This window comes from Argopecten irradians, chromosome 2 (genome assembly GCF_041381155.1).
Source record: "Argopecten irradians isolate NY chromosome 2, Ai_NY, whole genome shotgun sequence".
In the NCBI taxonomy this organism is placed as follows: Eukaryota; Metazoa; Mollusca; class Bivalvia; order Pectinida; family Pectinidae; genus Argopecten; species Argopecten irradians.
In genome coordinates, this window is record NC_091135.1 from 67,480,535 (window position 1) to 67,505,523 (window position 24,989).

A 24,989-nucleotide genomic window follows, 5' to 3' on the forward strand; every position below is an offset into this window, starting at 1 on the left:
TGTATTATTGATGCCTATCAAACTTTGCCAGTATACCATGATCTTGTGGCCATAATGTCAGGTATTTGCCAAAACAAAATCCTTGCTTTATTATTTACTTTTGGGAGACTTCCAAACACCAGCTACCAAAACATTAATCAAGGGGAGATAATTTTAAAGGGATTTACTATCAAACTGTTCTGTGTTTAATGTGGACATTATTCATACATTCTTAAGAATCTAAACATAATATTACCAAATATTTGATTTCTTGATGAAAATAAGATTTCTAAACACTATGATAAAATCGAATTGAGAGTAAGTTAGTAATTTAGTCAAAAATAGGAGTGAGAGAGTGACTATATAAGGTTAAATACGGTACATAAAACTGATTTATTTATATAACAAAAACTGAAAATATTTATCTTAGAATGCAATGCTTGTGACATTTTAAATTTGGAAATTACATTAACCTTTAATATATCTACATCTGCAAGTTAAGGGAGCTGGAGTTGCCAGTTTCTCAACAGACACCTAAAATATGAAATAAATCTTCATTTGTCTGGTGATAGTTGGACTACCAGATAGAGCCCCAATCTATACTCTATATCTGATCATGAGAGGCTCATCAGTCAAAATCTGTCATAGACAATCATAGCAGCGGTTTGAAGAGCATCTTGTAGGTATAGTGCGCTGCGGCATCATAGTACAGCTACCCTGAATAATTACTCACCTTTACCTCTCCCAGACAATGTATATACACCAATAATTTTGATTGAAAATAAGACCAATCTGCCCATTGTTTGGGTACAAACTTGGCTAATCTTTCATATCAAATCAATTTTGCTGATACTGCACTATGTGAATTAGTGTTTAAAGTACGGAGTGCCCCGATATAGGTATAACGTGTACCGTTGGGCATCGACTAAGAAACGTACAAAATGTATTGTACTTTATTTACATCAGGATCAATAGGCCTATCGTATTGTAAGTCTAGGTATCAGCTGATAGGTCCCTGGTGTTGTCATTCACTCTAGAGAACCCTGAACCCTCTATAGAACCCTGAACCCTAGGCCTCTAAAGAACCCTGAAGCCTCTATAGAACCCTAAACCCTCTATAGAACCATGTAACCCTCTATAGAACCCTAAACCTTCTATAGAACCCTGAACCCTCTATAGAACCCTAAACCCTCTAAAGAACCCTAAACCCTAGGCCTCTATAGAACCCTGTTACCCTCTAAAGAACCATAAACCCTCTATAGAACCCTAAACCCTAGGCCTCTATAGAACCCTGATCTATGTAATCCTGTATAGGACCCTGAACCCTCCATAGAACCCTAAACCCTCTATAGAACCCTGAACCCTCTATGGCACCCGGAACCCTCTATAGAACCCTAAACCCTAGGCCTCTATAGAACCCTGAACCCTCTATAGAACCCTAAACCCTCTATGGCACCCTAAACCCTAGGCCTCTATAGAACCCTGAACCCTCTATAGAACCCTAAACCCTCTATGGCACCCTAAACCCTAGGCCTCTATAGAACCCTGAACCCTCTATGGCACCCAGAACCCTCTATAGAACCCTAAACCCTCTATCGAACCCTAAACCCTCTATGGACCCTAAACCCTAGGCCTCTATAGAACCCTGAACCCTCTATAGAACCTTGAACCCTCTATGGCACCCGGAACCCTCTATAGAACCCTAAACCCTCTATAGAACCCTAACCCTCTATAGAATCCTGAACCCTCTATCGAACCCTGAACCCTCTATCCAACCCTAAAACCTCTATAGAACCCTAAACCCTCTATAGAACCCTAAACCCTCTATGGAACCCTAAACCCTCTATAGAACCCTAAACCCTCTATAGAACCCTGAACCCTCTATAGAACCCTGAACCCTCTATAGAACCCTAAACCCTCTATAGAACCCTAAACCCTCTATAGAACCCTGAACCCTCTATAGAACCCTAAACCCTCTATGGAACCCTAAACCCTCTATAGAACCCTGAACCCTCTATAGAACCCTGAACCCTCTATGGAACCCTAAACCCTCTATAGAACCCTAAACCCTCTATAGAGCCCTAAACCCTCTATAGAACCCTGAACCCTCTATAGAACCTTGAACCCTCTATTGAACCCTAAACCCTCTATAGAACCCTGAACCCTCTATAGAACCCTGAACCCTCTATGGAACCCTAAACCCTCTATAGAAACCTGAACCCTCTATAGAACCCTAAACCCTCTATAAAAACCTGAACCCTCTATAGAACCCTGTAACCCTCTATAGGACCCTGAACCCTCTATAGAACCCTGAACCCTCTATAGAACCCTGAACCCTCTATGGCACCCGGAACCCTCTATAGAACCCTAAACCCTCTATAGAACCGTTAACCCTCTATAGAACCCTAAACCCTCTATAGAACCCTAAACCCTCTATAAAACCCTGAACCCTCTATAGAACCCTGTAACCCTCTATAGGACCCTGAACCCTCTATAGGACCCTGAACCCTCTATAGAACCCTGTAACCCTCTATAGGACCCTGAACCCTCTATAGGACCCTGAACCCTCTGTAGGACCCTGTAACCCTCTACAGAACCCTGATCACTCTATAGCATCCTGGAAAAACAACAACATTACAAGTACCAGAAACTTCATATCAATTTCTAATAGCAACATTTCTCCAATGTAATATTAGGATTTACATAGAACCCTATAGTACCCACCTCAGCTTGTTATTGCAACATTTCTCCAATGTAATATTAGGATTTACATAGAACCCTAATAGTACCCACCTCGGCTTGTTATAGCAACATTTCTCCACTGTAATATTAGGATTTACATAGAACCCTAATAGTACCCACCTCGGCTTGTTATAGCAACATTTCTCCACTGTAATATTAGGATTTACATAGAACCCTAATAGTACCCACCTCGGCTTGTTATAGCAACATTTCTCCAATGTAATATTAGGATTTACATAGAACCCTAATAATACCCACCTCGGCTTGTTATAGCAACATTTCTCCACTGTAATATTAGGATTTACATAGAACCCTAATAATACCCACCTCCGCTTATTATAGCAACATTTCTCCACTGTAATATTAGGATTTACATAGAACACAAATATTCTACCCACCTCAGCATGTTATAGCAACATTTCTCCAATGTAATATTAGGATTTACATAGAACCCTAATAGTACCCACCTCGGCTTGTTATAGCAACATTTCTCCACTGTAATATTAGGATTTACATAGAACCCTAATAGTACCCACCTCCGCTTATTATAGCAACATTTCTCCACTGTAATATTAGGATTTACATAGAACCCTAATAGTACCCACCTCCACTTATTATAGCAACATTTCTCCAATGTAATATTAGGATTTACATAGAACCCTAATAATACCCACCTCGGCTTGTTATAGCAACATTTCTCCACTGTAATATTAGGATTTACATAGAACCCTAATAATACCCACCTCCGCTTATTATAGCAACATTTCTCCAATGTAATATTAGGATTTACATAGAACCCTAATAGTACCCACCTCGGCTTGTTATAGCAACATTTCTCCACTGCAATATTAGGATTTACATAGAACCCTAATAATACCCACCTCCGCTTATTATAGCAACATTTCTCCACTGTAATATTAGGATTTACATAGAACCCTAATAATACCCACCTCCGCTTATTATAGCAACATTTCTCCACTGTAATATTAGGATTTACATAGAACCCTAATAGTACCCACCTCGGCTTGTTATAGCAACATTTCTCCACTGTAATATTAGGATTTACATAGAACCCTAATAATACCCACCTCCGCTTATTATAGCAACATTTCTCCAATGTAATATTAGGATTTACATAGAACCCTAATAATACCCACCTCGGCTTGTTATAGCAACATTTCTCCACTGTAATATTAGGATTTACATAGAACCCTAATAATACCCACCTCCGCTTATTATAGCAACATTTCTCCAATGTAATATTAGGATTTACATAGAACCCTAATAGTACCCACCTCGGCTTGTTATAGCAACATTTCTCCACTGTAATATTAGGATTTACATAGAACCCTAATAATACCCACCTCCGCTTGTTATAGCAACATTTCTCCACTGTAATATTAGGATTTACATAGAACCCTAATAGTACCCACCTCCGCTTGTTATAGCAACATTTCTCCAATGTAATATTAGGATTTACATAGAACCATAATGGTACCCACCTCGGCTTGTTATAGCAACATTTCTCCACTGTAATATTAGGATATACATAGAACCATAATAGTACCCACCTCGGCTTGTTATAGCAACATTTCTCCAATGTAATATTAGGATATACATAGAACCCTAATAGTACCCACCTCGGCTTGTTATAGCAACATTTCTCCACTGTAATATTAGGATATACATAGAACCATAATAGTACCCACCTCGGCTTGTTATAGCAACATTTCTCCAATGTAATATTAGGATTTACATAGAACCCTAATAGTACCCACCTCGGCTTGTTATAGCAACATTTCTCCACTGTAATATTAGGATTTACATAGAACCCTAATAGTACCCACCTCGGCTTGTTATAGCAACATTTCTCCACTGTAATATTAGGATTTACATAGAACCCTAATAGTACCCACCTCGGCTTGTTATAGCAACATTTCTCCAATGTAATATTAGGATTTACATAGAACCCTAATAGTACCCACCTCGGCTTGTTATAGCAACATTTCTCCAATGTAATATTAGGATTTACATAGAACCCTAATAGTACCCACCTCCGCTTATTATAGCAACATTTCTCCAATGTAATATTAGGATTTACATAGAACCCTAATAGTACCCACCTCCGCTTATTATAGCAACATTTCTCCAATGTAATATTAGGATTTACATAGAACCCTAATAATACCCACCTCGGCTTGTTATAGCAACATTTCTCCAATGTAATATTAGGATTTACATAGAACCCTAATAGTACCCACCTCGGCTTGTTATAGCAACATTTCTCCACTGTAATATTAGGATTTACATAGAACCCTAATAGTACCCACCTCGGCTTGTTATAGCAACATTTCTCCACTGTAATATTAGGATTTACATAGAACCCTAATAGTACCCACCTCGGCTTGTTATAGCAACATTTCTCCAATGTAATATTAGGATATACATAGAACCCTAATAATACCCACCTCGGCTTGTTATAGCAACATTTCTCCAATGTAATATTAGGATTTACATAGAACCCTAATAGTACCCACCTCGGCTTGTTATAGCAACATTTCTCCAATGTAATATTAGGATTTACATAGAACCCTAATAATACCCACCTCGGCTTGTTATAGCAACATTTCTCCAATGTAATATTAGGATTTACATAGAACCCTAATAATACCCACCTCCGCTTATTATAGCAACATTTCTCCACTGTAATATTAGGATTTACATAGAACCCTAATAATACCCACCTCGGCTTGTTATAGCAACATTTCTCCAATGTAATATTAGGATTTACATAGAACCCTAATAGTACCCACCTCAGCTTGTTATAGCAACATTTCTCCACTGTAATATTAGGATTTACATAGAACCCTAATAATACCCACCTCGGCTTGTTATAGCAACATTTCTCCACTGTAATATTAGGATTTACATAGAACCCTAATAATACCCACCTCCGCTTATTTATAGCAACATTTCTCCACTGTAATATTAGGATTTACATAGAACCCTAATAGTACCCACCTCCGCTTATTATAGCAACATTTCTCCAATGTAATATTAGGATTTACATAGAACCCTAATAATACCCACCTCCGCTTATTATAGCAACATTTCTCCACTGTAATATTAGGATTTACATAGAACCCTAATAGTACCCACCTCCGCTTATTATAGCAACATTTCTCCAATGTAATATTAGGATTTACATAGAACCCTAATAATACCCACCTCGGCTTGTTATAGCAACATTTCTCCACTGTAATATTAGGATTTACATAGAACCCTAATAGTACCCACCTCGGCTTGTTATAGCAACATTTCTCCACTGTAATATTAGGATTTACATAGAACCCTAATAATACCCACCTCCGCTTATTATAGCAACATTTCTCCAATGTAATATTAGGATTTACATAGAACCCTAATAGTACCCACCTCGGCTTATTATAGCAACATTTCTCCAATGTAATATTAGGATTTACATAGAACCCTAATAATACCCACCTCGGCTTGTTATAGCAACATTTCTCCAATGTAATATTAGGATTTACATAGAACCCTAATAATACCCACCTCGGCTTGTTATAGCAACATTTCTCCAATGTAATATTAGGATTTACATAGAACCCTAATAATACCCACCTCGACTTGTTATAGCAACATTTCTCAAAGGCCTTAAAACCTTTGTACTGTAACCTCTTACAGGAACTACAATACTCCAGAAAAAGGATTCCCAATCCACCAAAAGGAACATTCCTTAACAGCCATTATATAGGAGCTCTTCCTGTAGAAACCTTCAGCAATTGACACCTTATATCAAATAACCTTCTTTAGTCAGAATATTTCAACTTGAGATTAAACCTTCTTGTCAGTTTCAAAAGCTTAAAATTGTGTGTTCAAGAGCGGATAGAAACTTACTCAATAATATATCATATCATCCATCAAACAAAATCCAGCCCAAGTATGGACAGATTAATTTATAGGTATGAAACAACTTAACAAACGACCAGGAACTACAACTTTTAATATCCCGCATTAGAACCGACGTGGTGTAAACAGAATTGATTTCAATTTTATGAAATCATAACAGTTTGTATTTTCCTTTAAAAAACCATTTACATATTTTATTAAATTGTGCATTCCTAAAGTATGCAGATACGAAGCCCTGCAGGGCTCTCACAGCTTTAAGTTATAAACCTACTTTTACAAAAACTGTTTTTACCGATAGACAAACAAACAGAGCAGTCCTACAGAACAGCCCTTGTCGGAAATCCAGCCAATTCAGCCCACTTGTACATAGAGTGTATGTTTGTGACAAAAAAATTATTCATATCCCGCAAAATGACATTTGAGGTAAAGTTCATATACTTCAACGTCAAAACGAATTCAATGTGAGATCCTATCAGTCCAATGGAAGCCAACTGAGGAAACAAAATCAGCGTTTTTTGTCGTTTCTACTATAAACACAACGGCCATATAAGTCCCACTATCGATCTGTACATACAGCCCAATATCAACAGTACACATTATATAGGTGTCAAATATGAAATTAAAAGTGAGATAAATTTGTCACTTTAATGCCGCTGGAAAGCATCACTCCCAACTACTTGAGTCGAGTCAAGTTTTGTCTGATAAATACCATGGCCTTGCTAAATCTTCCATGATACATATGAATTTCTTATAAAACACTATACATGTTCCGTCAAAGGCTGTGGAACTCTTCACATGTCAGATCGGGACATTCCCATGCTTTCTTCAGAAACTGGCACTGAAAATTTTCAGAGTGTCTGTAACAAACTCTATTTTTGTCCTAAAATATATCTGCATTCAAAACTTTAAATCAAATATATAAGAAATTTTAAAAACTTAATAAAAAATTAATTTTTTCAACCTCGCAATCACTTGAATTTTTTTCAATTTATTTTTAACATTCCAAATATTTCTCAAAATTTTCCAAGGATCTTACATAACCTTTTTTTTTGAAAAATTACAATCAATTAAAAATCTACTCTGTAATTAAATGTTTTATTTGTATCGGTTATCTTTGATAAGTTACTATAATGAACCACAGCGTTACGTACGGACACGTCCCTGCCCTGGGGCTTATGTCAATGTGACCAATGCTATCTACCTTCAATCTCAGTCTTTCTCACCTGGTCCTCATACACCTGTTATTGTAATGACCCCAGTGAAAAACCATGTTTAACAAACTGTCCGCTGGCCAGAGGGTGAATTTCTGTCAGGGTTGTCATTGTAATTTGTCTGTGACTGTAAGTCTGACGGGGAACACTAATTGGCTATAAGATCAGGAGTTAATCGCCCCACACACGCTGTCTGATGAGGGATGGAAAGCTTGGTGACAATGAGCAAGGAGGAACGCTAACTCCTTTGAGTCATAATCCTACAATTTTGTTGACATAATTAATATGCCAATTAACATTCCCTGTCATTATATGACATCATCAGCTATAGATACATTTCTACATGTGTGTGGTTTTGTAGTCCTAAATCCCTCAGAAATCTCCTCCAATAACTCTCAAACACTATATAATTATCATGTTATATGTCATCTTGGGTCAAATGAAATAAGTTTTACCTTATAGTCAAATATCACAACCTTTTAAACCATTACCAAATCCCACATCCTGAAGTCAATTTCAAGTTTAATACAGAAATATGATTTACATAAATCTGTTTCAAGTTGTGGTCTTATTAAAAAGTATATGGATAAAGCCATTGAAAATTCCAATAACACTTGTTCATATATTCTACACTCGTTCGAAATAACCCCACCCAAGTCTGGATTTAATACAGAATTTTTGATATGTCATGAAATTTATGCACATATCAACTTTGGTTGCCCTAACCTGCAGTATTTACTTTCCAGCCAGTCAACAATTCCTCTATAGAAGTCATGACCGACACAACGGAGAGTGATCCGGCTAGAAGGGGATCTACAAATATCTACACATAAAGTTCATCTCTCATTCATAAGGCTCATCATTATGAATATTTTTTCTTTCATTTCTTCTTTTTTTATTCATCATTTTTTCACTTCTTTGTTAAACACAGATTTCTTTTACACTGCACACACTAATTTATTTATTTTTTAATTAAATCTTTGATCATCTCTTATACACAGATATGTAAAGGAGGTGGTCACAAAGAGGCCACGTTCAGATCTAAAAGGGATCAATATACAACCTACACTCGTATGTATATTTATCTGATAGATAGGTGAAAACACACTTCTTCTCTGCACTGATAAATGTTTCATCAACTCAAAGAGACAGATAAGATTTCGGTTAATGCAAGAAGGTCAAAGGTTATCACCAATATTCTATACCTGAACCTGGAGATAATGGTACCAAGGCCTTTTGGGTTTTATTAGAACAGTCTTAATGAGGTACAGAGAGGTCAAAGTCAGAACAGATGAACAAGTACAGATGACATGACATTTGCTTAACCAGTCACAGGAAGTGGACAGCCAACATCAACAGTTACAGGAAGTGCATAACCAGCACCACCTGTCACAGGAAGTGCATAACCAGCACCACCTGTCACAGGAAGTGCATAATTAGCACCACCTGTCACAGGAAGTGGATAGCCAACATCAACAGTTACAGGAAGTGGATACTCAACATAACTTCTTACAGGAAGTGGATAGTTAGCATCACCTTTCACAGAGTGGAAAGCTAACACCACCAGTTACAGAAAGTGGAAAGCCATAGGGCACCACCAGAAACAGAAAGTGAATAACCAGCACCACCATTTACAGGAAGTGGATAGCCAGCACCACCGATTACATGAAGTGGATAACCAACACCACCGATTACAGGAAGTGGATAGCCTGCCTTACCATTTACATGAAGTGCATAGCCAGCACCACCTATCACAGGAAGTGGATAGCTAGCACCACCAATTACAGGAAAAGGATAAACATAGAGCACCACCAATAACAGAAAGTGAATAACCAGCACCACCAATCACAGGAAGTGGATAACCAGCACCACCGATTACAGGAAGTGGATAACCAGCACCACCAATTACAGGAAGTGGATAACTAGCACCACAAATAACAGAAAGTGAATAACAAGCCCCACCATTTACAGGAAGTGGATAACCAGCACCACCGATTACAGGAAGTGGATAACCAGCACCACCAATTACAGGAAGTGGATAACCAGCACCACCAATTACAGGAAGTGAATAACCAGCCCCACCATTTACAGGAAGTGGATAACCAGCACCACCAATAACAGAAAGTGGATAACCAGCACCACCAATAACAGAAAGTGAATAACCAGCCCCACCATTTACAGGAAGTGAATAACCAGCACCACCAATCACAGGAAGTGGATAACCAGCACCACCGATTACATGAAGTGGATAACCAGCACCACCAATTACAGGAAGTGGATAACTAGCACCACCAATAACAGAAAGTGAATAACCAGCCCCACCATTTACAGGAAGTGGATAACCAGCACCACCGATTACAGGAAGTGAATAACCAGCACCACCAATTACAGGAAGTAAATAACCAGCCCCACCATTTACAGGAAGTGGATAACCAGCACCACCAATTACAGGAAGTGGATAGCTAGCACCACCAATCACAGGAAGTGGATAACCAGCACCACCGATTACAGGAAGTGGATAGCTAGCACCACCAATTACAGGAAAAGGATAAACATAGAGCACCACCAATAACAGAAAGTGAATAACCAGCCCACCATTTACAGGAAGTGGATAACCAGCACCACCGATTACATGAAGTGGATAACCAGCACCACCATATACAGGAAGTGGATAACCAGCACCACCATATACAGGAAGTAGATAACCAGCACCACCGATTACAGGAAGTGGATAACCAGCACCACCGATTACATGAAGTGGATAACCAGCACCACCGATTACAGGAAGTGGATAACCAGTACCACCAATTACAGGAAGCGGATAACCAGCAGTACTTATCACAGGACAGCCATGAGTACCATGAGTACCATGTGTCATAAGAAATTTAATGTACAGCACCACAAGTAAAAGATAAAAATGGATATTGAGCAGTAAAAAGGAAGATGTTAAATCAGCACCACCAATCCTTGGCCTTATTAGCCAGGGTAATGATAGATTTGACGATTTAAGTAACTGGCCTCACAATCCTTGGCCATATTAGCCAGGGTAATGATAGATTTGACGATTTAAGTAACCGGCCTCACAATCCTTGGCCACATAAGCCAGGGTAATGATAGATTTGACGATTTAAGTAACCGGCCTCACAATCCTTGGTCACATTAGCCAGGGTAATGATAGATTTGATGATTTAAGTAACCGGCCTCACAATCCTTGGTCACATTAGCCAGGGTAATGATAGATTTGATGATTTAAGTAACCGGCCTCACAATCCTTGGCCATATTAGCCAGGGTAATGATAGATTTGATGATTTAAGTAACCGGCCTCACAATCCTTGGCCACATAAGCCAGGGTAATGATAGATTTGATGATTTAAGTAACCGGCCTCACAATCCTTGGCCACATTAGCCAGGGTAATGATAGATTTGATGATTTAAGTAACCGGCCTCACAATCCTTGGCCATATTAGCCAGGGTAATGATAGATTTGACGATTTAAGTAACCGGCCTCACAATCCTTGGTCACATTAGCCAGGGTAATGATAGATTTGATGATTTAAGTAACCGGCCTCACAATCCTTGGCCACATTAGCCAGGGTAATGATAGATTTGATGATTTAAGTAACCGGCCTCACAATCCTTGGTCACATTAGCCAGGGTAATGATAGATTTGATGATTTAAGTAACCGGCCTCACAATCCTTGGCCACATAAGCCAGGGTAATGATAGATTTGATGATTTAAGTAACCGGCCTCACAATCCTTGGCCATATTAGCCAGGGTAATGATAGATTTGATGATTTAAGTAACCGGCCTCACAATCCTTGGCCACATTAGCCAGGGTAATGATAGATTTGACGATTAAAGTAACCGGCCTCACAAGTCTAAGTCAGCAATATCGGAACCAAAAAAACAGTGTGCTGACAAGTGTATTTATAGCAGGAAATAAAAACATTTTATATTCGGTTTATAGATATAGTTTTTTTAATCACTTATACTTTTCTGCCATGTCATCTAAATTCTCAATAATTATGATGCAGTATAAACATTTTGTATTTGAATTAAAAATGCCAGTACACTTGTATATGAGTTAGTAAAATATTTATTAGCTTGATCAGAGAGACAAATGAGGCGTGCAGAGTTAAATATTTATAGGTTGACATTTTTCTGGTCCAAGTTATGATTATTACACTAGTACGTAATTGCTTCTTGTCCCACCATAATCTGTCTCTAATTGGCATGACCATGTTATAATCAAACAACTGAACAAAAGCAAATTAAAATAAATGAAAAAACTGCCACCAAAAAAAATTATTTGAACGGAAAAATTCCTTAATAATAGAGTTCACAGCCAAGTACCCAGGTATGATTCGCGTGACAAGGGCAATGTTTCTAATACATATATCTAATACTATTTTATCAAAATAGCATCTTATCATTAAACTCATCAATTCCATCTTCAGAAAAAAATCTGAATTTCGAAAAGAAATGAAATATTCTTTGACACACAATGAAATTAAATGGACCCAAATCTTATAGAATTTTTTCATGACACATTGTCCTATCACAAGCGTGGGATTTGATAACAATCATATCTTTCTATAATTGTACCTGTCACAAACTTAGAAAAAAAAAGTTACAAATTCCATGTTTAAACAATAACACTAAAATGAAATAATGAATTTTAAAACATTTTAAAGATTTGGAATCTAAGATAAGGAGGGGAAGTTTGGGGATTAGGGCTTTAACCATTATTGTTGTTTCTGTGTTAGCCCTGTTCAGACCACACACACACTTGGAAACTTGGGGCCATGTTATTTCATATTCATATACAACGATCAAATTTCTGATATTTCAGTCAGTTCCTAAACAATAATATGTGTCAGTGACATGTGGTTCTAGCCTTTACTGCTGTAGTTACCGACTGACACAGGTTTCAGGGAGGGGTGTCCGTCTTATCGCTGATTTAAACAACTTGATAAAAAACAACCAACACTACAGTATTTCCTGTTCAAATTCAATGAACAAAGAAAGAAATATGATTGATAAAATATTTTTGTGTGGGATGTGGACTTTTTTATTATTTATTATGAAAAACTATCAATAAAACCTTAGATTGATTCAAAGATATGTCAGAAATATGATATCTATCTATAAACAAATTAGCGCTGTAAAGAATTTAATGAGAAAAACTTCAGGACTATAATGTCTGCCGATAATTTTTAAACTTGATCTAATAGGAATGTTATGAATGCTTGCCTTAATAATCTCATTATATTGAGACTGGGGTCCTGATGTGAACATTACATGGCCTACCTGACTCAAGTAAAAATTTCATGGTATATTACACTCCTTAACTGGCCTCTGTAATATGATCATCAAATCCCCACAAGTGCCATCCCTGTATTATATTAAAAATTGGCCCTATGACCCCCAGATCAAAACCTACCACACATTTCCCCCTCCAAGGAGAAATTCTTTGCCATCCAAATTAATGGGTCAATTTTGACAGAGTGAAAGTGTTCACTATCCAACCTTAAGATAATAGGGCCTAAAATAAATTTCTCATATCTTTTGGTCTTGTTTGCATATTAGGCGTTCAAATACACTCTATGGAATTTTACTGGAGCCTTTGAACTTTATTAGAAGGAATATTAAATTCAAAAACCCATTCAGCAGAAGTGTATTATGTGTTTGGTTCAAACCAGTTACTGGTACAATTGTATCATAACAAACGTTTCTCTCATAATAACGAAGACGGAGGGTGTAAATAGTAATTGTGTTTATCATACGACATCTGTTGGCTTATCTCGTAGACTGAACTCAAGACATCAACTCCTGAAATAAAATCCAAATATTGACCTAAAGATATTTGAAAATTGAGATAATTCAAACTGAGCAAGGTAAAAAACCAGACTCGGTATGTTTGATATATATGTCTTTTGAAGTGCTTCATAACACAAATTATAAGTGCCAAACCTTCCACAAGGGGGCAGCACTTGAGTCTCTATAGGATGGTACGACTATTATTTTTAACATGTTATTTTATGTAGCGATGATTTTTACATGAAAAACTTCTTTGATGCTTTTTCTTTATCACACAAGAAGGTATTTCATATTATTATTCCTAATTCTAAGTAAACAAAGCTAGCAAATTTAAGGAATATTTTCTTTTCATGAAAAGTAATGATGAAAAACTATCAGATACTTATCAGAATAACTAAAGAGTCTATTTTTACATATACTATTAATCGAGTATACCTGGATCAATGTCCAACCTGTTTTATTCAGAGGCCAAATCAAAGAGTTGCTACAGGGTACATGTGACAGCTATGGTAGGAATACAGAATTATTTCCCTTCATTCTATGAAGGCAGCTAAATATTTAATTATGTAAATTACTGAGAAATGTATAATTATAAGTCTTTCTGGTGGTGCTCAATGGATCCCAAGGGGCATTCCTCTTATCTGGTGTCAATTCTTTACATTATTATGGAGAAAGTTTTCTAACAAATAAAATGGAGACCAGTTCTAAGACTTTCCCTTTCTATGCAGACAATGAAAACCAGTCATCCAGATATAATTGAAGCTTAATATTATCCAATCAAATTGAAAGAAAGGAATTACCAACCACCTGTTACAATCACCAACCAAATAGACTTTTAATACAACACAGAAAATCTCATCCAATTACAGTTTTTGTTACAAAGGTAGTGTACAAATCTTCAATCAATATATTTTTACCATTTACCATTATATATATCATAAATGCCATTATGTTTCAAAATAATTTTACTTTTGATTTTGAAAATGTTTTTGATTTGAAAATATTTGAAATTTTTCATTTGCTCTCAGGGAAACTGATAACATGCATTAGTGCATTTTATTTGAGTTCAAAAGAAAAATATCCAACATTTTATATATTTACTACGGAGCATCATCTGAAACATCACAATGATACAATAACACTTTTACGATAAATAAAATCTGTAGTGAGTGTTTTCTGTGAATTCTGTTAAATATACTAGCATGATAAGTGGATTACTTGATTTCAACTCCAAGGATAAAAAAATAAATCGCCGAAATCAATTCAATTTCAAAACAATTTCCGCACAAGTATGACTATATATTGTTCTTTCTAACCTTTTATAATTCTGACATTCAAATACCCAGAGATATAAAATCTTATCATGTTTTTTTCAATATGGGACCAGAGTTAAATGCTGTTGGACATTTTTATGTCCCAAGAGACTGGTCAACCATTTATCATATATATAAAATACCCTTGATCCCCCAGCAGACCCAAGTCATCAAGCAGCACCGGGTTATTTAGAAATATGAAATGTCGGCCTCTCTCTATAGTAATAATCGGTTTTGCGTTGCTACAGAGCCGATAAGCATGCTGAAGCATATCTCTATGTTCGACATTCAAATGTTATTTTTCTGTTGGCGATAATTTATGATATTTGTAAGATAAGCAGTAAAGCCCTCTACTATAGAGGGAGCCTTAACGTTTTTGTGATTGATTGCCAATGCGGACTGTTAACAGTATATATCATTCGAGCTCCAATAATACATATCACCACAAACACTTACAATTTATCTATAAAGTTTAAACCCAACAATGGTAGAATTGCCATAAGTATGTCGCAGAATTGAGCCCTCAGTCTGGAACACAGGACTTCATCTCCGATCATCAAACTTGTCTCCGAGAAATAATGACAGCACAAACTTTCAAATCAACTTTTTAATCCCAGCAACCCTATCATTTTTGGTTTAATCCAAAACTTTATTGCTTTCAAATTCCTAAAGTAAATTATATGAAAGAATTGGAGAGGAGTGAAACAGTTGTATAAGCTATTAGATATATCTTATTGAATTTCCATTTAGTTGCTGAGAACTAGCTTATAAGCATCTGCCACTAATCTTTAAAGCTTAAAATGGCCCTTTTCATAAATTCAATAAATACAGTTCAATAAGAGATGTTTAAAGTTCTGGGATTTGAGGCAAAAAATGGGAGTGTTATAATAATTATATAGACTGGCCTCTGGATATGAGTCATGTTCTTGTATGGCGTTGTTTTGGTCTACAATGAAAACTATTACATAATGCCTGTTACATACAGGTAGATATCTATAAGTCATAGTAATAACAAAGTAAGAATGGTTCTGGTATATACCCCTCCACTTATATTGCCTACATGTAGCTATTTACCCAGACCTACGTCTTGTGTGGTTACAATGTATAATTACAATAGTATTTTCCACCCAGAACTGTCTGTTATATAACCATGACAATGCCTATGGTTATGAGGAGTTGATTTAGGACTATCTACACAGGAAATGGGCTACAATCCCTTTATGTTGGACACAATACATTTCACTGACCATTATATCTTGAATATCCCATGTCCAATTTAATGACCAATTTCATATAAAAGTGATATTGGTTGGAGCCCCTATGGTGAATCTCTTTACCATGTCATACCCTCTTGCTAATTCTCCTGGTGAAAGGATTCTGACCGTCAGGTCCCATTCAATATGCCATCCTTGACCATTTGCTTATTTGGTCATGGTCATTTGGTTACAATTGAAGTCCTGCTAAGTAGTATTTTATGGCCACACCACCTCTACACCATAATTGAGCGGGGACTTAAGTATGAAAATTAATACTGACTTCAACCTATATCTTAGAGCCATAAGATGAAACTAGCTAATGGCAGTGTTTTAAAGAGAAGCAATTTCAGGAATGCTATTCAATTGTAGTATATGAAAATTAATACTTTTCAAACGAGCAAAAGAAAAGATCAAGTAGAGTTGAAGCTATGTTGTAATTTCATAAACATTTGTTTAAATTTTTTTCTAATTGCACCTCTCTAATTAGATTTGAATATGGTTTGACAGAAATTACAGTTGTTTTAGCAATAAATTCCTCACTTAAAACAATAATGAAATTACATATTATGAAAGTCACCTGTTTTTCTGCTCGTAAAACTGTTTCTTTCCACACAAATTTAGCCTTGGAAATTACTATATCTCTAGCCAACTTATTACACACTGCCATCCAACAAACATATTTTTGTCACTTTTAAGAGTTTTGGAAATTAAATTTCAAACATATTTTTGTCACTTTTAAGAGCTTTGGAAATTAAATTTTTATAAACTTATCAGAAGTATGTTTTTCTCATTTAATTTCATGCCTTAAACTTGCTCATCTCGCAACATTTTTCACGCCATTTACCATATAAACTGTACATATATATACTGCTTCCTATGTTTGCCTGCCATATTGTCATCTTTCCAAAATTGTATCACATTATATAAAATTCCAAAATTAACCGAACATTTCCACATCAAGTTATTTAATACTACAGTTCCTTTGTCTCAAATCTTACAAACTATAGCTCCCAACTAAATATCCAAAACAAATTTCTTCTTTTTTAAATCCCCAAGTTAGGGCTCTGATTTGATCCATCTCCCTAAAGTCTACCTTAAGTTAACTTCTTCATTTTTCCTTGATTTCTGATAAATCTACTTGATCTAAACAGGTCCATCATAGATTTTGACCACTATGATTTTGGTTCTGTGACATAATCCATTTTACGAGGATGACCACTAGTATATGACAATGACCAATACTAACATGGGAGGCTATAATTGTTTCATTCTTTCGGATCAACTTGTTAGTCCACCTGAATGATCAAGTATAAAACGAGATGACCACATGAATAGCCAGCAGGTCTATTTCCGTCCCACTATTCATTACTGAACCCTTAGTAACTAGATAATAAGGCGAAGGCCCACCAGGTAGAAATTCTCTCACACTTTAATAGTTACATCTCCGTAACCCTTTATCTACACAGGTTTATGGACACGCATAACCAAATCTATGGAAATACCAGAAATAAAAAGAAAATAACAATTATTAAGATATTTCTGGACAGTCCGGTCTAGATGATCCACTTGGCAGACTAGACAAGAATAAAATCATTCATCTGACCATGACTAATTATTTTTGATACTGATCTAATATATATTTAATCTTTTTTGCATAGATTTAATTCTACATTTTATTTTTAAAATATAAAAGAAATGTTAGTTTGTTTTTTATCAAGCATTTGATATGTTTGAACCTGTTGCCAGTGATTTACCTTTATTTAATAGATGAATTAAGGTGCTTCATTACAGCTATAATCAACCCAAGTTTTTGCGGTACAATTTAAAAATCTAATCAGTTTAGTTTGTCAGCTGTATTTTAACTCAAAGTAAACAATAACTGTTTGTTTGTGTACCCAAATTGCACCTGCAATTTTAAAAAGATATAATTAAGATTAAGATAAGAAGAAAAAAGATTAAGACAAGGCCAGATATCATATTGATAGCTAAAAAAGACATTCATCAATACCCTAACGTCAATCGGTTATTGTGGAAAAATTAAATGTAAAATCTGACTTAGTTCGAGGAATAATTATATAGTCCGTCAATATTTGTTCCTAAGATAGATTATGATATTTTTCCCTTTGATATCATATAGGTGTCGTCTGTGTAAAACTCAATTGGGCTTCAAGTACCTAAGGCTAGTACTAACTATTCTCAAGGTCAATATCTGAAGGTCCTGTCTCTTGGTCGAGGAGAACAAATATCACCTCAACGGCCAGGTAATTCTATCCAACCATCAAAGTTTCTAAATCTATTTGCACTAGTGAACAAAAGAAAATTGACAAGTTTTTTGTAACTGAACTTGATAATTATGTATTATAAGATAGAACGAGATAACCAATACATCACTTTCCTTTTGGTGAAATATAAAAGTTAAAACAGCTCAAAGAAGCACCTGTATATCAATATCTGGGTTTTTTTTCTTTATGTTTGTTCCACATTTGAAAGTTTTTTAAATTCCCACACCAGAATCTATTGGAGAGATCACGCCCTATACAAATATATTTATAGTTAGCTCCAATAATAGATCACCAGGATTGACCCACGGTCATCCAACAAGTTATTTCATTTTCTAAAATATCAATAATAAACGTTATAAATCAGACGTTCACCCATACAGTTACTGGGATACGCTGAGGAACCCATGAGTTAAGAAACTCCGGCTAGTCTTGGTATTTACATAAATTATGTTACATATCTTACCAGGTATAATTTAGAACTTCCCTGTTCTTTTTAAATATGAATTTAATACACCAATAAATTACTAGTCCACGATATCAGTGTGTGATAATTTTACGATGTTATAATTTGCTAGGCAACTATCTTTTTTTAAACTTGAGTCAACACTGAACTTTATCAGTACGTATGGTAAGCTCAACATTTTCTTATAAATATTTTTTTTTCTTTCTGTGGAGAAGTTAGCAGGTTGTTATCACAAGATGATATACAAGTTTATCTGCTGATTAATCGCACCGGAACAAGGATGAAAGTTAAAATAGGTCCGGCGTGTCATCCTCCCAATATTGAGTCAACATCATGTGGACAGTGGAGGAATTTTCATGTTTGAATATGACAGACATATCGCTGCATCACTGAGACCGGAGATGTGTTCCTGTCCAAATCTGGTCATTTGTTTCCATTACCCTAGCTCTAATACCATAAAAGCTAAGATATTCGACTAGACTATCCTCCGTTAATGGGTAAAGCTGGGGAAACAAAGCAAAACTTCAAATCATAAAGTTTTATCATAACTAAGGATGAAAATTCTACTGATAATGGGAGTACAAACAGGACTGGTTAAACACTGCCTCCACTTTCACCTCCAACTTCCTCGAGACACTAATATGTGTGTACAATATATCTTACAGATTAAACATACATTTAGGAGATGCTTTGATATTTCATTTTAAGCTCAAGATAAAGGTCACATATGTGACCCTAAGGTTGTTAGCAGATACAAACTAAATCGTGAATCACATTTTGACCTGGACAATGAAATTTAACTACATAGGAATTCAAACATAACATTATGTAGAGTATTCTTTTAGTTTTTTGAAGATGACCATAGGTTCTAAACATTTGTTAGTTTTGCAAGAAAAATTAGATTTTTTTTAGCATTTCTTTTCCGTCCAGATTCGACATGCCAAGCCAAGGGGAGATAATTCACTATTGTTAGTACCTGCTTACACGGTATGATGCAGAGAAAATTAACTGTGAGCTTTCCCAACATTCAATTAAATAACTGCCATATCAATAACGACATGTGTACACTTCCAAATTTTCTGAAAATAAAATCCCAACACAGTTTAAAGCAAAATTTAAAAGGTACAAAAAAAAATTAAATAAATGGAAATTTCTAGCTTTAACAATTTGTGGGAAACAAATGTAACACTTTTTAAATGAGTATAAAGGCTAATTTTCATCACTGGAGAATTAATCATGAACCAAAAAAAATATCCTAATGTGATTCTGTAGCTGATTTTAACGAAATAAAACCTCTGAAAATTGCTAACAAAAACTATCATTTCTCAAAAAATCTAGTAAGAAGAGAAATCTGGGAGGTTTTTCTTTCATGCTGCTGGTAAACATGTATCAGAAACAGTTCATCGAAGATATGTCAGTTTTAACAGCCCTTCCTGCTAAATACACTGTCAAAATTTTTCAAAATTCCATCTCTAGAACAGCTGTTGGTGGTACCAGGGGCTCCGGAGGCTGAGATGTCATTGCTTACAATCTATCTCCCCTATCATACTTGTTCATCTTTAGGCCGCTTATCTCACCCATCAATACCCATTCCTTTCAACCCATTTTCTTTCCTCTAACTAAACCTTCTAACTGTTCATCTGCTCAGGAATTGATGACTGGCAAAACAAATTCAAGATTCTTAAATCAATTTCTGAGATTGAAAACCTCTACTGCGATGTTATTTAAAACCATCTGATAAATGATCTTTTAAAAGCAAACACTGCGTTTATACAAGTGAGAAAATATATAAATCCCTCTTTTGTCTTCTTTAGGAGGTTAAGAATGGATAAAAATTTTGACATTTGTGAAAAATGAAATTGATATCAATCATCAATTTCTAGAAAAGCTCTTATTGAAATGCATTGAAACATTTTAAGGAAACTTTCTTTAGAAAATAAAATAACATTTTTTCAACTCCCTTTTGAATATCCACTCCAAACTTACATTTTAGTAAGAAACAATTTAATGGCTGTATCTTAGAAACTATCTTAAAACAGAATAATATACATTTCAATACAATAAAACTGACATTTCCAAAGAAAATTTACATTGCTTTAAACAATGTCTGACAATTTAAATCCACTGTTTTAAGTTTTCAAGAGTGAACTGTCACTTGAGGTTAATTTTATGAGACACTTTTGTGTAATAAAAAGATATTAAAAACTATAGATGTAACAATTTATAGATACAGCTGAGAAATCTCCATGTGGTATTGTCCGAGTACAGTTGTTCACACAGGCCCTTTCTGTTTAATTCTTAAGGCCATTTTATAAAGTGTCAAACAATTTAACAAGCCCTGGTAGTCCGAAGCCTTATATACATGTATATCACCTGGAATGTTGGTCCTTTCTAAGTCACTTATCATGCTACTTGATTACAGGTGGAGATTTACTATGCCCCTTTATATCTCATTGGCGGAATATCTACAATAATTTATCAATACCGATATTGGCTATCAAATTTGAAATATGTTTAGCAAATGAATAACATTTTGATACAATTTTATCCAGCTAGCAACCCCAAACCTGTGGTTTCTATGCTAGGTTTCGGTCCTCATATCCTTTTGTTAAGATTGCGACTTAGAGGTATTATCAGTTTCACTATTGTGTATTATTTATCAAATATCTTCAAGATTTTCTATAGAAATTTAAAGATTGATAGGAAAGGGAATGGCGATTTCATATGAGTTACTCATGTCATCTTGTTTGAACAAGGAATATTACTAATACTTTTTACCGGGGCAGTGACATGTTTGACTCGACTCGAGTACAACTTGGAGACATTATGGAAGCTGCCACTAGGATAAAGTTCACAAGGATTGGAGTATTTATTGGTTCAAAGCACGCCTGAAGATTATTATCCGTTAGTGTATTGATAAAAATAAATACTGAAACACACAATTTAAACCCCTATTTACAACTTTATATGAGCAGCCAATAATGTATCAACACATATCTTTGATACTAATATATAAATTACTTCAATTTTAAGAGTTTTAATTAATTTTAGCTAGTTATCCAAACATCTATTTAACTGAATAAAATTGATAAAAATAATTTTACAACATTTCCGAATTAATTTCTTAAACTTCAATGTACATCTCCTACCAATGTTACTTTTAAATTTACATTATTGATAAGGAATTACATCTATAAAATATCACATACCTGTGTGATTTAGATTTTACAGTTAAACACTGTCTATTGTAGCTTAAATGGGTTTTATCTGGCATCTAAAAAATCTTTAAATTATAATCCTTCCTGGCCTATCTGTCATCTCTTGTAACCCTACCTAATCTCCAGAGTCAAATCACTTTCACAGCTAACATGTGCATTATTATTGATTTCTTTACAAAACATTCATTCCAGACAATTTTTTCACTTGTAGTCATTATTGAAAAATTATTTTAAAATAAAAATAATGTTATACATTGTTGAATTATGACAAATATAGTAATATCAATTTAAATTAAATATCTGGCTTAAATATTTAATTAATAATTATTTCATATTTTTTTTCATCATGTCTACATTAGATAACTAAAAGTAGAATTACTTACTTGTATATAAACAACAGATAACTGTTCCGAACCAATACAATACATACGTGTTTACAACTAGTCCTCGTGGTCGTTCGCGGACTTTTCAAAGCGTCAAATCAACACACACGCACGCTGGGGTTTGTACATATAAACAGAAAGTATTTACCTACTGTAAATGCAAAGTTGGTGAAAATGTCAGGAATGTCTCCACTAGAACAAAACAATGTCCGTCCTGTGATTGTAATTCCGGTTCGTACTTGCGAGGCCTCGAATCCCAAGTAAATAAAACGCCATGCGTCAAATACCGATACACAGAGTAACGCACACACGTTTGTTAGTGTGTTATACAATAAACATCGGATAGACCCACAACTTAACTCCTATTTCCTCCGAACAAAACTAACTTACCGTTTTGCAAGATGGTAGCAAGCTCATCCTCCGTTTCAATGTGGCGAGGGACGGGTTGCTTGCGACGTGACATCGCTTAGGTAGTAAGCAAACGAATGACAAAACTTCTTGTGTTGCAATTTTCTGATTTACAAATAAGATACCCTTATGCGCATGTCGAAAATATGATTATCAATAGAGCATTTGTAATGTGGCCGCGATCGTAATTATCATAATCAAATTTGTAACAAGACTTTTGATTGGTTTTGATCCGACTCGGCAAATTATCTGCGGGAGGTTTTGTAGCTGTCAGCCGATGGGTAAATCGTAATACTCGAGTGATTTTTTAAAGCGAGGAGGTAGCGCTGGTATTGTTAGCGTTCATTCATACAGAGGTGTGATACAGTCACTATCTTATATCTAGCCGAGCCGAACAGTCGACTTGGGGCTAGCGTATTACATCATGTAACGGAAACTGATGGACGTTGTATACTTACATATTTTATAGGTCGGTTGTAAGGGAGTATTATAGAAAACAAGTCTTTTGATCTTTATTTTTTTATTTAACTTTTATATATTACCTCAGGGTTAGAGACTTAACGTTAACATAATCGTTTTGATCTTTTGAGATGACTCATATGTAAACGATATATTAATATAAGAAAAGTGAAAAATCAACAAAGTGAAACTTCATACATTTATTGTAAGCTCAGTCAACCGGATAGTTTTGTCATAATTATTTAGCCGTATTTTTTAGTTTAGTGTTTCAGAAGAAATGTTTACTTTGTGAATTTTACAAACAACTGTTATATGTATAATTTAATCTTTGATGTCGCATTTTCATCTCAAATCGGGCCATAATATAATTATTTTCAAATTTAGAGAGATGTTGAGAAAATCTTAAATAATGGGATTAAAAAATCTATAGACAAGGGCTTAAGTCTTTAAAGTTTAATGGGTGAATTTATAACAATTTTTATGTAACAGGGAATTTATAATACCTTTTGTTCGTTTTGTCAGCAAAGTTTAAACTAGCAATTTTCATCAACGCCCGGGTGACATTTCTCTTAGACCAAAGGGCCCGTTCAATTGATCTGTTTGGTTAAATAACGTCGTAAATCAAATCGTTTGAAAAGTGGAAATTTGCATATCCGGCCACTCAAGCGTGACCATGCCACCCTCGGTGTTCATAGTTCGGCCAAACACAGCCTGAATCATTTGTACAAAATATTTAAACAAGTTTACATAATGTAATCTTTGAAACTAATAAAAAAAATCTTGATAACAACGAATTAATTTTTCTTTAAGATTTGCATTAATGTTTGATTGAATACCTATGGATAGAATATAAATATATGTTTCTGCGAATTTCTATGAAATCAATAAAAATACATAACGGGTTGAAATGTTCAGGCAATTAGGAATATTTGAGAAAGTCTTTCTTTTAAAGCCAAAATTCGTTTGTAACGTTTAGATATAGCTCAATCAAAAAAGTGAAATCATAACAAGGGGAAAGTGATTGTTCTAAGAGACCGACAAAAATGGGCGGCACGTCTTTGATGTCCCCGACAAGGGTACCGGAGACTCCTCAAGGTGTTCAAAGTCGGCCGAGACTGCGGTAGAGGTGATTGTATTTCAATCACCCTTTTCAGTCGAGTGAAGATCGAAGGATCGATAAGTGCTCGTTTGGACCAGGCAATGACGAGCTGAATAAGTCTATGTCTTTGCTGTAGACACGAGTGTTTTGTATAAAAAATTAAGTTTAGCAATTTTCAAATAAATTTATATTTAGTATACTATTATTTTGTACTCTTATTATTTTTTTTCTAATAATTCGAAATTACTAGTTTTATCTTAACTTGTCAAATGATTTTTTTTATCCTAGATTAGTTATTGATAAATGACTAAAAAATCCTGACTTAGAAAAAAATACAAAATAATGAGTGCATTCCACTTTAGACAAAAATCAGGGATTGAAATATCTAAGTCCTAGCTTAACTCCATTTCAATAATAAGTATT

The 24,989-nt window shown here is 35.2% G+C and overlaps 1 protein-coding gene across 3 annotated transcripts in view; it reads right to left on the reverse strand.

Moving 5' to 3' along the window:
- The window catches only part of LOC138316292 (sal-like protein 1), a 67,932-nt gene extending 44,635 nt beyond the window's left edge, over positions 1-23,297 (reverse strand). The window contains exon 1 of one of the 3 annotated variants that reach the window (XM_069257925.1): positions 22,991-23,297. In XM_069257925.1, coding sequence (XP_069114026.1) covers positions 22,991-23,063 — 73 coding nt within the window. In that variant the 5' untranslated portion in view covers positions 23,064-23,297. Of the gene's footprint in view, positions 1-22,752; positions 22,965-22,990 lie in introns of those variants that run through there. The other 2 variants (XM_069257927.1, XM_069257928.1) reach the window with 2 other exon arrangements.
- Positions 23,298-24,989: the final 1,692 nt, after the last annotated feature.